The sequence below is a fragment of the Fundulus heteroclitus genome, chromosome 23 (genome assembly GCF_011125445.2).
Source record: "Fundulus heteroclitus isolate FHET01 chromosome 23, MU-UCD_Fhet_4.1, whole genome shotgun sequence".
In the NCBI taxonomy this organism is placed as follows: domain Eukaryota; kingdom Metazoa; phylum Chordata; class Actinopteri; order Cyprinodontiformes; family Fundulidae; genus Fundulus; species Fundulus heteroclitus.
The window spans coordinates 3,997,907-4,011,960 of NC_046383.1; the positions used below are offsets into that span (position 1 = coordinate 3,997,907).

The following is a 14,054-nucleotide window of genomic DNA, read 5'->3' on the forward strand; positions in this document are numbered from 1 at the left end:
TCTGTGAATACAGTCAGCTACAATGTTAATTATTTGGTGCAAACATCTCTTTCACGCTACATTCTTTTCTATAGACTACAACACCGGCCCAGAAGGCCTGATTTTGACCCGTTTTTGTCAAACAGAGTTTAAGGTTTTACATTCGCTGTTGTTTTCAGACCAGCAAAGACTTGGAGAGCACTAAGACCAAAAGGACACACTGTTGGGTGGTTAGACTGTCGTAGCTGCTGCCCACCTCGATCTATCACGGTGCTGCCTATGGCTCCCAGGAGGCCATGTGCAATGTGCTGCCCCCACGCCATTTTTTTTTTTTCACCCCCTCATCTCCCAACCTTCCAGCCCCTCGACAGCCTCCATGGCCATTACCACCCCGCCATGAGTGACAGGCATCCAGTTCCGCCTGACTGGAGCCTTTTTCTTCTAACCCTCAAGGACAACTAAGAGGACATATTGTCATCAGCTCATCTCTCTCATTCCCACGACTCCCTCCTCCACACACACACACACAAAACCAGAGCCGACTGCGAGCCACTCACCTGTAACAACATCTACGTGACCTTTGCTTAATGTCCTCGGGTGCCACACCACAACCCGTTCGCACAAACAGCCTCCAGGACTGGCTCTGCCTGCCGCTACTCATTCGCTCCCTTTTCCCTGTGAGTCTGTGCTTGAAACCGTCTTGGTGGAGGTTGTTAAGAACCACTTCAGATAGAAACCTTGAACAGAGGAAATAGACAAGGCATTGTCTGCGAAGGCTTTTCGCTCCGGAGCCTGAATGTTTTTCTTGCTGGTGTAAATTTGAAATCTTTATCTCGTACTCTGCAAATGTCGGAGGTGTGCTATGATATGAGGAGTTCTTGAAGGGCTATCATAGAACCTGCAAGGCAGGTTTTTAAACGAATCACATGTGTTTTAATTAGGAGCTTTCCTTCCGCATCTAGTGTTTCACTGTAGTCCAGCAGGTTTGCTTTCTGCACAAGTGTTCAAATACATCTCTCAGTTTTGCCCCTCCAAGTACATCACCGCATTGTTGCCTTCCTGGTGATTTCTTATAAACCATCTCTGAGATTTGTTTTTGCACTTCAGCGTGCTCTTGGAAGTTGTAAGGCTGGTGAGACGTTTGGGAGTCGACACCGTGCTCGAGATGAGACGCTGTTGCTTACAGCTACAGTGAGAAGCTTCGCATGTAAAGAGGAAACTCGTTTGAATTCAAAAATGTCAAATTCAAGAAATCACGGGCTGTGATTTTCAGTGGGCTGCGGGGTGTTTCAAAGAATGGTCAGATGAATCAAAGAAGTCAGTTTATTCTAAAAGATGAGTTACAGAAAGTAAGGCTCAGGGAGGAGATGATGCACTCGGAGAATAAAAATTTTAGTGGAAGTTTTTAATGATAGAAAAGAATATTTATGTGAAGGGAGGACGGCATCTCTTCAGAAACTGCTGTCTGATTCCAGCCATTTATTTCTCACTTTATAACTATAAGCAGGGAAAAAACATTCCTAATAACTTAGATTGAACACACATATATACCATAATTCATAAATGTATTATCATAGTGATTAAATATGTTATTTCTGAAATAAACCTTTACTTTTTTGAGGTTATGCAACATGACTGCAAACTTTGATTTTTGTTTATAAAAATAAATCCTTTTCAAGGATAAAACTTTAGTTAAAAAAAATGTATAATATCAGTAAACTAGTCATTGGCCTGTTTGAAATTCTGACACGACAATGTTTAACACAAATAATACTGTTTCTAAGTGATAGACTTACTGAGTGAAAAAGTTTAGGACTCAGTAGAAGTATTACAATCAGGACATTATTAGGTACAAATGACCAATGCAATTGCATGATACAGTTGCCTCATGCAAACCTCAAATGCAACCGCGAACAAGCTATCTTGAGTAAAGGAAGGCAAGGCAAGTTTATTTGTATCGCACATTTCAGTAACAAGACAATTCAAAGTCGGGGAAAACATTGCAGAGGAAGTAGCAGCAGGTTAAGGTATAAGACAAGTTGGACTAAGAACTTCAACATTAACATTTAAAGGCAACAAAGAGCTTTTTAACCTTGATTTAAAGAGTAGTAGTTATACCGTTGATTAAGTCTACATATGTATGCATCTACATTTAGTCAACCCCACTGCAGGTTAGGTTCTTGGCAAAACATGTTTGCAAATAAAATAACATGTAGCTCAACACAGGTAATATCAATTTAGTTGGTAGTTTATCAAATTCAACACAAAATTGCTACACTTTCAGCTTTTAGCACATTAGTAGCTGCAGTTCCCGTAATCTTCACTTGCTAAATGAAATCTGTTATTTTATGGCGTTTCATTGTTGGTAAAACTTTACGATAACAAAGCACACGCAGGGATGTTTTGACCACAGCGGATGCTTTGAGGATAGACTTCAACCACCTTAATGACTTAATGGAAACACTTCTATAGAGCAGAGGTGACTTTTAAATTCATTTTATTCTGTTATGTTTGCTGTAACGTATCGATCGCAAGTTGAAATAAATCCGGTGCTTGTGTGCTAGAATGTCAGAACAACAGAAAAACAAAGTAGGCAGTGGAGTTTTAATTATAACATATGGCAGCCATTGATATATATAAATGATGGCAACAACATTTATCATGCTCAGGGACGTCACCTTATGGGAAGGCAAGAAATTCTGGTGTCTACAAATGGTTTAGCTTGTATAATGCAAATCAGTTGAGTGGTCAGATGATGTATTCTGCAGTCAGTGATTTTGAGTTTGTTATATATTTAGTAAATTTTAATGTTTTGCCATTCCTGTGATTTATCTAGTTAGTAATTTTTGTTCTTTTATGTTTCCTTGGTCCTCACTTGTGTTCCACCATTTTCCTTTTAGATACTTTGGCCTGAGGAGTGTAAATACTGAGGAGTCAAAAAGGGTGCAAGATTACAGTGATAGTCATTCCTTTGCAGATTTTATAGTTTCCTTCCACGTATTTGTGGGGGTTTTCCTGCTGCACCTGTTTCCTCTGTGCTTTAAGTCCCTGGATGTTCCGTTCAATATCGAACTCACTTCAGCATGATATCACCTGCCTCCTGCCTGTTGTTGGGTCCACAACAATCAGGATTTATGACAACACTTGTGTGTAAACTGGGTCAGTATCAGCAGCTTCATGTACTCATGAGCAGTGTCTGCTATAAGTAGTTGTATAATCAAGGGTGAAAAACCACAATTAAATCTGAAGTATCAAGAATAAAATTTACATCTGCGTAGATTAAAATACCAGATAGATTTATTTTTGTGGTTTTTCATAAAAAGACAAAATCACCGTTTTAATGAGAGAAAAAAACATCAGAACATAATTTATTTACTTAGCTGAATAATGGTGTGCTGCAACAAGCAGAAAATGCTGTATAGCATGACATGTTCCAGTCATACTAGTAAAAGTTAAAATTACAAGAACAATATAATGAGGTGTTTTAAGGGTTTTGAAATTAACATTTTAAAACTGATGCATCCCTTGAAAGGAGAGACTGCTCCATGCCCAGTATACATGTGAACCTGCATTTTCATCAGAAAAGTGTTGGCTTTGGTTCACAAAAAGCATTTACACACCTATTAAAAGGCCACTTACCACTAAATGCCATTAAAAGCATTTATAGACTGATATTTTGAGAAGCTACTTATAACGCTTATACTTTCTGTCATGATTTGCGGCTGTCAAGGACCACAAATGCAGCGAAGGCGACACAGAGCCGTCATAAAGGTGAATAATTGTCATGACCAGAACACAGGACTTCAGGAAAGGTTAACAGAGGTAAGTTAACGGACCAGATAAACCAACAGGTTAACTGAGGATCCAGCGTAGACTGAACAGAAACCAGGAACTTAAATATGCTGGGCAAAAATCATCTGGATAACAAACAGGTGTGAGATAATCAACAGAAATACATGCAGCAGGGGAAAAAACTAGGGTTGGAACCTAGAGGGGCATGAAACACAGGTCAACTATATAAAAAAAAAAACACCAGCTGATAGATGCACAATCCAAGAAACCTAAAAACTAATAAATAACCAAACACCTTAGTATTGTGACACTGTATGTCTTTCATGAAAATAAAGAAGTGCAGCATGTCTAAAAGTTTTTTGTGCAAGCTGTTGGAATTTGACAGTTTAGAGCTGACAACCGTTGAACAGAACCAGAATCTTTCTAGCCAAGTCATTTTTAATTTACCACTAAGTGGCAGAAGATTTTTGAGGCAAAGGCTTTCCTCAAGGGAGTGTTGCTAGTTTTGATCGTTGTCTGCTATTTGTACTTAGAAAGAAATGATGCCAGAAAAAGACAAATATTTAATATTTCACTTTTACATCCTCTGCTATGTTTTTTTTCTTTGTTGCACTTAAAACACCTTTCATATAACCATAATCAATGAAACCAAATAGGCATTTTGGAGAACATACTTAGCAGATATGATTTTAGATGTGTGTCCAAATTGAAGAAGAACTCATACAGCTTACATCTGTCAAAAATGCTACCAACACTGCTACCTTTATGCAAGAGGCGTAATCTTCGCATCTGTTGATACCTCATCGGAAGAAAGCCTTGTGGAGCACAGCATTTGGAAAGGAGACATATTTTTTTTATTTTTTTGCCACACAATTTACTGTCAGTTGCACAGTTATTTGCTGTTCAACTGCACATACACGGGAAGTGGGTGTTTGAACAATAAAGATAATGCATGCAGAACAAGTAATTTGGATGGTATCTTCTTAATTTACTTGAGAAAGTGTTCTCAAGTAGTGTTAGTGTTAAGAAGTGTTATTTTGTCGGTTTTATTTCTCTTCTGATTTTAAGGCTTGTCTTCCTGGTTCATATATTCAGACACTGATACTTTTAGTTAATTTAGCCTCGTGTTTCTTCCAAACACCAGGTGTGAACTTATAATCATCGTATTTGCTTCTTGTTAGACTGCAGACTCTGGCAGCACTCTACACCTTGGTTATCTTCCCCTGAACGTTTTAATGAACTATGCTTCACAATATTCTCAAGGCTGTGGTTATCCCACTTTCTTGTGCACTTTTTTCTAACATACTATTTTCTTCCACTCAAATTTCGATTAATATGCATGGACACAGCACTTTATGAAGAGCCGGCTTCTTTAGCAATGACTTTTTGTGAGTTGTGCTCCTTGTGATTCAGGTATAACTTGAGCCTTCAGTATTAAAACATATTTTTGATAGTTCCTATATAATATATAATTTTTCATAGGAGCTGAGTTTTGGGGTATTATTAGCTGTAAGGCAGAATTATGTGCATCAAAGGAAATAAACACAGGACATCTGCTGTATCTATGAGAGAGAAGCTGTGTCTGTTCACATTGTCAATGGTGTATTTGAAACTTTATGCTAATTTGTGTAACTCCTGGTTTAATGCTATGGTTCTGACTTAAATGAAAGTGCTGCTCCTGTGTCTGTAGATCTGTTTGTGAAACTCTACCTCAGGCCTGGGCTGACACCGTCTCCAGGTGTTTGGTGTTTGATTTTCTTTTGTGCTTGTATTTTGAGTATTTCCTTTTCATGTCTTTGTGTTCGGTTTCTTAGTTTATTCTTGTGTTCTGTTCTTTGTACATTTTGTGTTATTTTCTGTTACATTTCTGTTTATATTTTCGACTTTTCCACGAGTGTTAATTAGTCTCTCTCCTTCACTGTCCCATGCTTTCCTTCACTCATACCTGCTTCTAATCTCCCCCGGTTGCTCCTCTGGTTTGCTTGTGGTTTCTCCACCCCTGCCTCTGTATTAAGAGGTTGTCTCTGCTGTTTGCTGGATTCTCTCGTTGGATGTTACTCTCTCTGTTACCCCGGCTGATTTCATCACCTGCGTTCTATTACCTGTTTCCCATGCAAATCACCTGTAAGTTTTCCTATTTTTTTCACTATCAAAAACTGTTTTCACATCACTCAGTCTCTGCTCTTGGGTCCTATCTTCAACAGCACCATGACATGGACTAATACAAAGGGGGGGCGCTAGCTTTGCTGCCGCTGAGGTGAGAAATTCTTTGAAATGTGGCCGATTCAGGAAAGTGGAGCAGAGTGCTAATTCGGGCAGAGCACAGCAGTAGAGTTTGCAATAATTTATCTGCATCATCTGGTTTATTCATTTGTCACAATCACTGTCTCATTCACAGCTGACTAGCAGAAAGTAATATGCAATCATATTCAATCAGGTGTAGGATGAGATTTCCAGTGTCTCTCCGCTGATTTGTCGGTGCCAGCCTTGTTTGTTGCTGCCGCCCAACAAACTTCTGACTGTACTCTCTGCAACATTCCTGCTGCTGTTGGTCCTCTGCACTGCAAAAGGGGAACTAAACGAGAGTAACAAAAATGTCTTGAAATGAGTGTATTTGTCCTTGATTTGAGCAGATGAATAAGATTATCTGCCATTGGAAAGAGAATTTTGACCACTAAAATAAAATAATTTAGATGTACTGCACTTGAAATAGGATGGAGACGAGTGATTCATATTTTAAGTGCAAAATGCTTATTCCACTGGCAGAACATTTAAACTCGCCTGTTCAAATTACGGACAAATACACTCATTTCAAGAGAAAATGGTTTATTTTAAGCTCCCTTTTTGCCGTGTGGGTACACATGTCTTTTTGCATCAAACGTGGTGCATCTTTGTTACCATAAATATCACATTGTAACCTCCTCGAGTCGTTGTACTGTAGAGATTTCCCTACAGAATTTGACGGATTTTTGGCTGTTCAGTATTTTTATAAATATTGAAAACTAATGGACTTTTTCCAGACTGTCCTCCCCTCCTCATCATAAACTATGATGGCAGGGCTTCTCTTTGAAATTGAAGCAAGTACAGTATGTTGTTCATTTAAAAATACAATGTGAAGAACTCACAACTTCTGTCAGTCTCTGAATTAATTATTATTACTATTAAGCTATTTGAAGTCAGTTTTTTTTTGTCTTTCAGGTGTTGTGTATTGTTTGTCTCAGTTTATCAGCAGGTTTATCTCTTCTACAGGTTTCTGATGCAGCCAGATGTGGCAGGACCACGTAAACCTTTAAATAAATCAGTATACTGAGGGTGCTAGCCACTCGTTTTGGGTCTGATGAGGTTGTTGACTTTTTCATGAGAAGAGCATTCACACTTTTCCTTCAAATTCTGATGACCAGTCTGTTGCCTCTGCAGCTTCAGGGTGTATTTATTTTTTTCCTGTCGCTTTATCTCTTTAGGCTGAGCCCGGCCAACCATCAAAGCCAAGGCTTGACCACCAGGGACTCACCATTCAGTTTTCCCTAAGCCTAGCTCCAGTAGCAGGCCTTGTTTCCCCCCCTAATACAAGCGAGGTGAAACAATTTGTGTGTTGGTGTCCCTCTGAGGTCCTTAGTTTGTCCCCTCCTCTGGGGCCAATTTTCCATAAGAGAGCCTACCAGGAGCAGAAGGCCCAGTTCGCTTATCCCCTTGGTTTATAGGGGTACTTAAACCCGTCCATCATGGTAAGGTGGCCAATCCGCTGACAAGTCAGTTCAGGTGGTTCAGGCATGTGGTAAGGATGCCTTCTGGGCAACTCTGTGTGGAGGCTACCTGGGACATCCCACTGGGTGGGGCCCCCGAGGCAGATCCAGAACTCAGTGGACGGATTAAATATTAATTCTGGCTTGGGAAGGTGATTGGGTTTCCTAAACATCGTTGAGAAGGGGGATGTCTAGGTTTCCATCCTAAATACTCCACAGACAAGGGAAAGATGATGGATGGATGGATGGATGGATGGATGGATGGATGGATGGATGGATGGATGGATGGATGGATGGATGGATGGATGGATGGGTGGGCATAAATGTCAAATTGCAGCTCAGGATTTTTCAACAGGAATGGATTTGATGAGTGTTTTTATTATTTTTGAAGATTTTAATTATTATGTGAATCTAAACTTTTATAGACTTATCAGTTTATAGTTTTCTTTGGATTTCATAAACATTTTCTCTTTTAAATCTCATTCTTTTTTTATTCATGATTAAACATGGATATTGGAATATGTGCATCTATTCAAACAGCCTGTCCTCAATACATAAAGGTAAAATACCACATTGTGCTGGAAAAAGGCTTCTACACATTGTGGCATAAATAACACTGAAGGTTTTTCCTATGTACTTGAGTATAAGTATTGAAGGAGGCCTTATAAAGGCTATTCATTTCTATTTTCAGAATGCCAATTACTGTGCACAGCAGCAGCTTTAGCTATTGAACCAGTTTAAGTCAAACTGTTGTAATACATTATTATCTATTTCAACCTGGTGTGGTGGGGAGATTCTCGCTGCTGGATTTTCATCAGACAAGATAGCCTGCTGAAAATGTAATTCACTGTTTTAGTATAAATCAATAAGCCTCCAAAATCTATTCCCTCACTCCCACCTTTATGTTAATACAAAAGAAATTCCCAAATAGGACTTTAATGCACTGCACAGACTTTCAGGAGGTTTAATAGCTCCAATTTTATCTATAACTGCTCAATTGACACTTAAATTTCAAGCCCATCTTAATTTGCTTCTCCTGACAAGGTTCGACTTCTTTTCAGAGCCCAGGCTGCTGCAACCCGTTTTAATGGAGATTTATTGGCTTGTGCCATTCTGACACTGATCTTCCATTAGGAATTATATCCCATTTGGTCATCATTACTCCTTTCTCCCCCACAGAAAAAGAGAAGTGATCATTGTATGTAATGTGCCACATCTAGTACATGTCCTCGAAGCCCCGTACAAGCAAGCCAACACAAAACATGTTAAATACGGAACAAGAAGAGAGGGGTTTAGAGGGAAAGCTAAATTTGCATCAGAGCGTTAGAGGACATTGAGATGGTTCTGATGGGGGATATAAATCCTGATGGACTCCCCATCTGAGTGTGTTCATTAATCATGCGTCTCATTGGCGAGGCTCTGATTTGCCACTGAGACAGATGAAGATGAACTCAGCAATATATTTCTCATCATAACACAACCTTCACATAAATATTAATAGCATATTTTCAGCTGGTGGGCATGAATCATTTTTCAGACAGGGAATTTTAAGAACTATCCATGCGTGTCCAAGAACAGTACATAAGCGAGCGGTTGTGATAAACAACATCGCTTAAAGGCAACACACTGGAGAGAAAACCTCAACTGTACCCGAGATTTAAAATGTCTTTATTTTGATTTCTGGAGGCAAAGATCTGGAAGTGCATTTTTACATTTGACCTTTTAGCTTGCAAACACAAATATTTTACTTCAACAAGTCACTGTTATCCATCTAATATTTTAACGGGATACTTTTTTTTTCTTGCTACTCTGAAGATATCCTGCTGTTATATTTTTGATAATATTCAAGGGGTTAAAAGAAATTGTCAAATTCTTATAGTATAAGGATCCTCAAAATTATGATTTTTATTTGCTAAGTAGTTGGAACTGGATAGCATAGTAATAGAGATGTGCCTCTGGAACCAGATGATAAAAGCATGAAACAGAGTCAGTGCCTTGAGACCGCTATAGAATTATGTGGTTTTACAATAAAAGTCTACATTTTTAATTAAAAGTTCGATTTACACTGAACAAATGATTCAATGATTCTCGGGCTATGAATGCACAACACTGCCATAGAAATGTTGCCATAAATCAGTTGTTTTCATTTTGTCTCAGGAGGCAATTGAGATGCATGACGGAGCCAAATGAAAATGTTATGCTAATGTTGCAAGTAAAGCATTTGTTTCTTTACATTAGCTTTCACACAACCCAAACCCGCGTTGCATGGCTGCACACTGTGGTTCCACTGTGGTCCCCGCTTTGGCTCCACACTTTAAGGGCCAGAGATATCCAGAGAAAACCTAGAAAAGTCTACAGTGAACCCACCTAGGCCATGTATGCTGGATTTATGACTTAACAGTGTGTCAAAGGAAGTTTGGTTGAGTTTTCAAATTATCAAGTGCAGAAAATATGACCATGGAATAAAATACAAAGAATTATAATAATTCTTGTTCTTTTCTTCCGCTTGTCTGGGATCGAGTCGCGGGTAGCAGCCTTAGTAGAGAGATGTCCCTCTCCCCTGCCACTTGGGCCAGCTCCTCCGGGGGAACCCTAAGGCGTTCCCAGGCCAGCCGAGAGACATAGTCCCTCCAGCGTGTCCTGGGTCTCCCTCTGGGTCTCCTCCTGGTGGGACGTGGCCGGACCACCTCACCAGGGAGGCGTCCAGGAGGCATCCTAACCAGATGCCCGAGCCACCTCAACTGGCTCCTCTAAATGTGGAGGAGCAGTGGCTCTACTCTGAGTCTTCCCGGATGACTGAGCTCCTCATCATATCTCTAAGGGAGAGCCCAGACACCTGACTGAATTATAGTTCATATGTGATAATTCAATTCAATTCAATTCAATTTTATTTATATAGCGCCAATTCATTAAACATGTCATCTCGAGGCACTTTGCAAAGTCAAAATCAATCATATTATACAGATTGGTCAAAAATGTCCTATATAAGGGAACCAGTTGATTGCTTCAACGTCCCGACAAGCAGCATTCACTCCTGGAGAAGCGTAGAGCGTAATTACAATTAAATCTTGTAACAAATGTTCTAACACATCCATTAATTATTGACAAATTTGGCAATAATTTATTACATTTCTGACAATATAAAAACCAAATTTGCTGATTTGAATTTAGTAATTTTCAATTCAAATCTTTTTATTATTTTTATATTTTTAAGTTATTTCAAGGTTCCTTTGCACCAATTATTTAAATCCTCATTTTCAAATAGACCCTGAGAGCAACACAGTCAGTAACACAGCCTCTCCACCTTAACATCGAGTGCAAAAACAGGCAGTTTTAGCCCCACCCACAAATATGAAGGCTGACGAAACTGTGCAGCAACATGTACCAATAAAAGATGTCTTTGATTCAAATTTACCACAATATGTTTCAAATACAGTAGCAAATATTATACAGTGATGCCAGACAGAAAAACAGTGGTGACAGTAGGCAACCAGAATCACTTTAAGAGCAAATGAGCAACTCATCCAAGAGGTCCCAAGTATGATTCAAGATGGCTCCTCAGTACTACGCTTCTTTGTACTTCGTTTTTGTACATACTGCTCCTTTTATCCTTTATTTTGTTTCCTCTTAACTTTGTGTATTTATACTTAAAGTCTTTATGTCGTGAGAGACTAAAACCGTGGTCAAATTTCAGGTTTGTGTACACAATTTTAGATGGGCCTAGTCAAAGTCTGCATTCAAATCCGATTGGTGTGACCTTAAGCAGGCCGTTTAATAGGGGAAAAAAAACGGGTCATCTTTGAGTGATATTTTAAATTTATTTGATGATCTGAAATATTTGAGTGTGACAAAAATAAAAATGGACAAGGGATTAAATAATACTATTCACAGCACAGTATACTAGCCTTTTCATTTAATATGAGCTACTTTTGCATTTCAGAAAATTTTTGGCTCTGACATTTTGGGGACGCCAGCTGTTTTCCATGGGTTTGTTTTTCAAGGACGTCAACTATGTTACTCGCCATTTTGCTTACAATTATTTTGTCACAGTTTATTTTTATTTGTTCGAATTAGACAAAGACAGTCATGAGCAGATTTTTAATCCTATATTAAGATTCTATCATGAAGATAATTTTTTTTTCCATTCAGAGAACAGCTGTCGGTGAGATCCAGACCTGGTTGAATTAAATATCTGAGATGCTGGCAGAGCAGTGTTGTTAAAGCCTGAAGCTACAGACGCTGTAGCTGATCTCCAACATAAAAAAATAGAAAATACTCTGATTTTTCCATCTCTTTCATGACCTGAGCTATTGCATGATGAGTTTTGCTGGTTATTCATGTCATTGCAGGTATATGACCATGAGTACAAAGCTGTGGTAGACGGTGTGGAGACGAACAGTGTGATGGAGATTGACCCAGTTGACCTCACCGAGATCTTCAGAATGGGAAACGGGAGTAAGGAGGTTGTGGAGGTGCACGACTTTAAGAATGTAAGTAAAAGGTTAAATAAGTCTATATCGACCTGACCCTTAAAATTGACACTACAATTATATCTTCTCTTCAGAAGAGAAACGGTCATGGTGTTCATGTGGTGCTCCTCTCAAAGAGCTGAAAAGCAGCTTTTATCTGTTTCTCTAAATCTGTTTTTGTTCCCTTTAGATAGAAAAGAATGTTTGACAAACCACAGAAATAATGGGAAAGTAAATAATTTGCTCCAATGGGTTCGTACAGGGATTTAACATGGCTTTCTTTTATTTTTGTAATGTACGTACACATCAGTAATTGATGCTAAAGCAGCAGCAGAAGTCGAGATTTATGTGCATTCAACAGCCTGGAAAGAACAATCAGTCTTACTAAAAAAAAGTGCTTTCTACCCACTAATTCTGTACAGCAACTTCTTCACAGTACAAAGACAAACACCATTAAGAAGCCCCTCTCTATGTGTTTCTCACACTTTTTTTCAACTGCAATTTTGTCTGCAGTAAAACTCATTAACTTACCTTTCATTCCCAAATCCTGCTCGAGTGTGCAAGATGTTCCACATTCTGCACCTAGGAGAAAGGAGCACACAGCTTGACTGGGTAATGAATGCTCTTACTCTGACTCCATTATTTACTGTGAAATGTTGGGGTTGCGAGGCTGAACGTTACAGGATGCACTTCATCCCGAACAAAAAAAAAAACCCCACACTGAGCGGTTATTGTTTTTGTTACAATAGTCTTTGTGAGGGGAAAATGAATCACTGGTGAAAAGCAACACGGCGAAGGACAGATTTAACCTCTGAAGTCTCCCTCTTCCACGCCAATAAGAGCAATGAATGTTCGTCTGTGCGAATAAATCGGAAACATGCATAAACACATCTGCTCGGTGTTGTCCCACTTCCTGTGGGTGAAGCACATCTGCTGAGGAGGTTTGTGTGATCCGGTGCTCCACCGCGTAAGAATGAAAGTAACAACTGACTGCACACAGTGATTCAAGCCTCACTGGAAGAGAAGAAGGGACAAAACTTGCAATATTGTGCAGGTAGTTTGTGCTTGAGCAATTATGTTAGAATTGATTTTTTTTAAGATGAGAAAAAGTGAATATCCTTGTTTGTTATCAGGACCAAAGCACCTTCAAACATGAACTCAATCAAACCTGGGAGCTGTTGAGAGAAGTGGAAAATGAAACTATTATTCCCCTGGGGATGTGAACCATTACATTTAGCGTAGCTATGGAAAGAAGACAACTTGAGAAAGTTTTGTCTCGTTAATTTCTGTACCGCTGCAATCAATCTGACTTTTCTTGTCCGCATATGAACCAATATTGTCGAAACATTAGTTTCTTTAAATCTCAGAGTCTCAGAGATAAAGGGGAAAAGGTGGTGTAAAGTCCACATGAAGGAAGTGTTTTCTAAATGAGGTCGGCATATCGAACTGTTTCACACCAAACGTGAATCCGGCAACAATGGTGCCAGTTTTGTGTGCTGTCGTTCGCCTAACATGTCGCCGGCAGTTCACCTTGCGGGCGACAAGCCAGAAATACAGTATTACAATGGCGCTATGTAGTGACGCTTTCACTTACCTTCCCCTCCAGTCTCCTCACTCACTCTGGTCCTGGTCCTTTCTGGGCTTGTGTCGGTGTTAATAATTTGTTGAATCATCGACTCAGGCCGACCACAGACCGTCACTATCAACTGAGTGAATGCACCAAATGTGGCGACACGACACCTGCAATGGCTGTGGAGCGACAGTGGCTGGAGTTGAAAAATCTGAACCTTTGAGTCTTGTCGCATCGCAACAACCAATCAAGAACTGGATGCGGCTTTGATGTGGAGTGAATGACTGCAGCAGTGACGAAGCGATCTTCATTCAACATTGAATAAAAGCTGATAGTCACGGTCTGCAGTCAGCCTGAGTTGTATGACTCAACCCGTTATTATTAGTCCAAGTCCAGAAAGGACCAGGTATGCAGAAGAGTGAGTGAGGAGACTGAAGTGGCAGGTAAGTGAAAGCGTCACTAGATAGCACCACTGTACTGCTGTTTTTCTGGCTTGTCGCC

The 14,054-nt window shown here is 39.5% G+C and overlaps 1 protein-coding gene across 1 annotated transcript in view; it reads left to right on the plus strand.

Annotated features, from left to right (window-relative positions):
• tnmd (tenomodulin) overlaps positions 1-14,054 on the plus strand; it is a 107,064-nt gene that overhangs the window by 52,672 nt on the left and 40,338 nt on the right. The window contains exon 3 of the mRNA XM_036127437.1: positions 11,864-12,004. Coding sequence (XP_035983330.1) covers positions 11,864-12,004 — 141 coding nt within the window. The remainder of the gene's footprint in view (positions 1-11,863; positions 12,005-14,054) is intronic.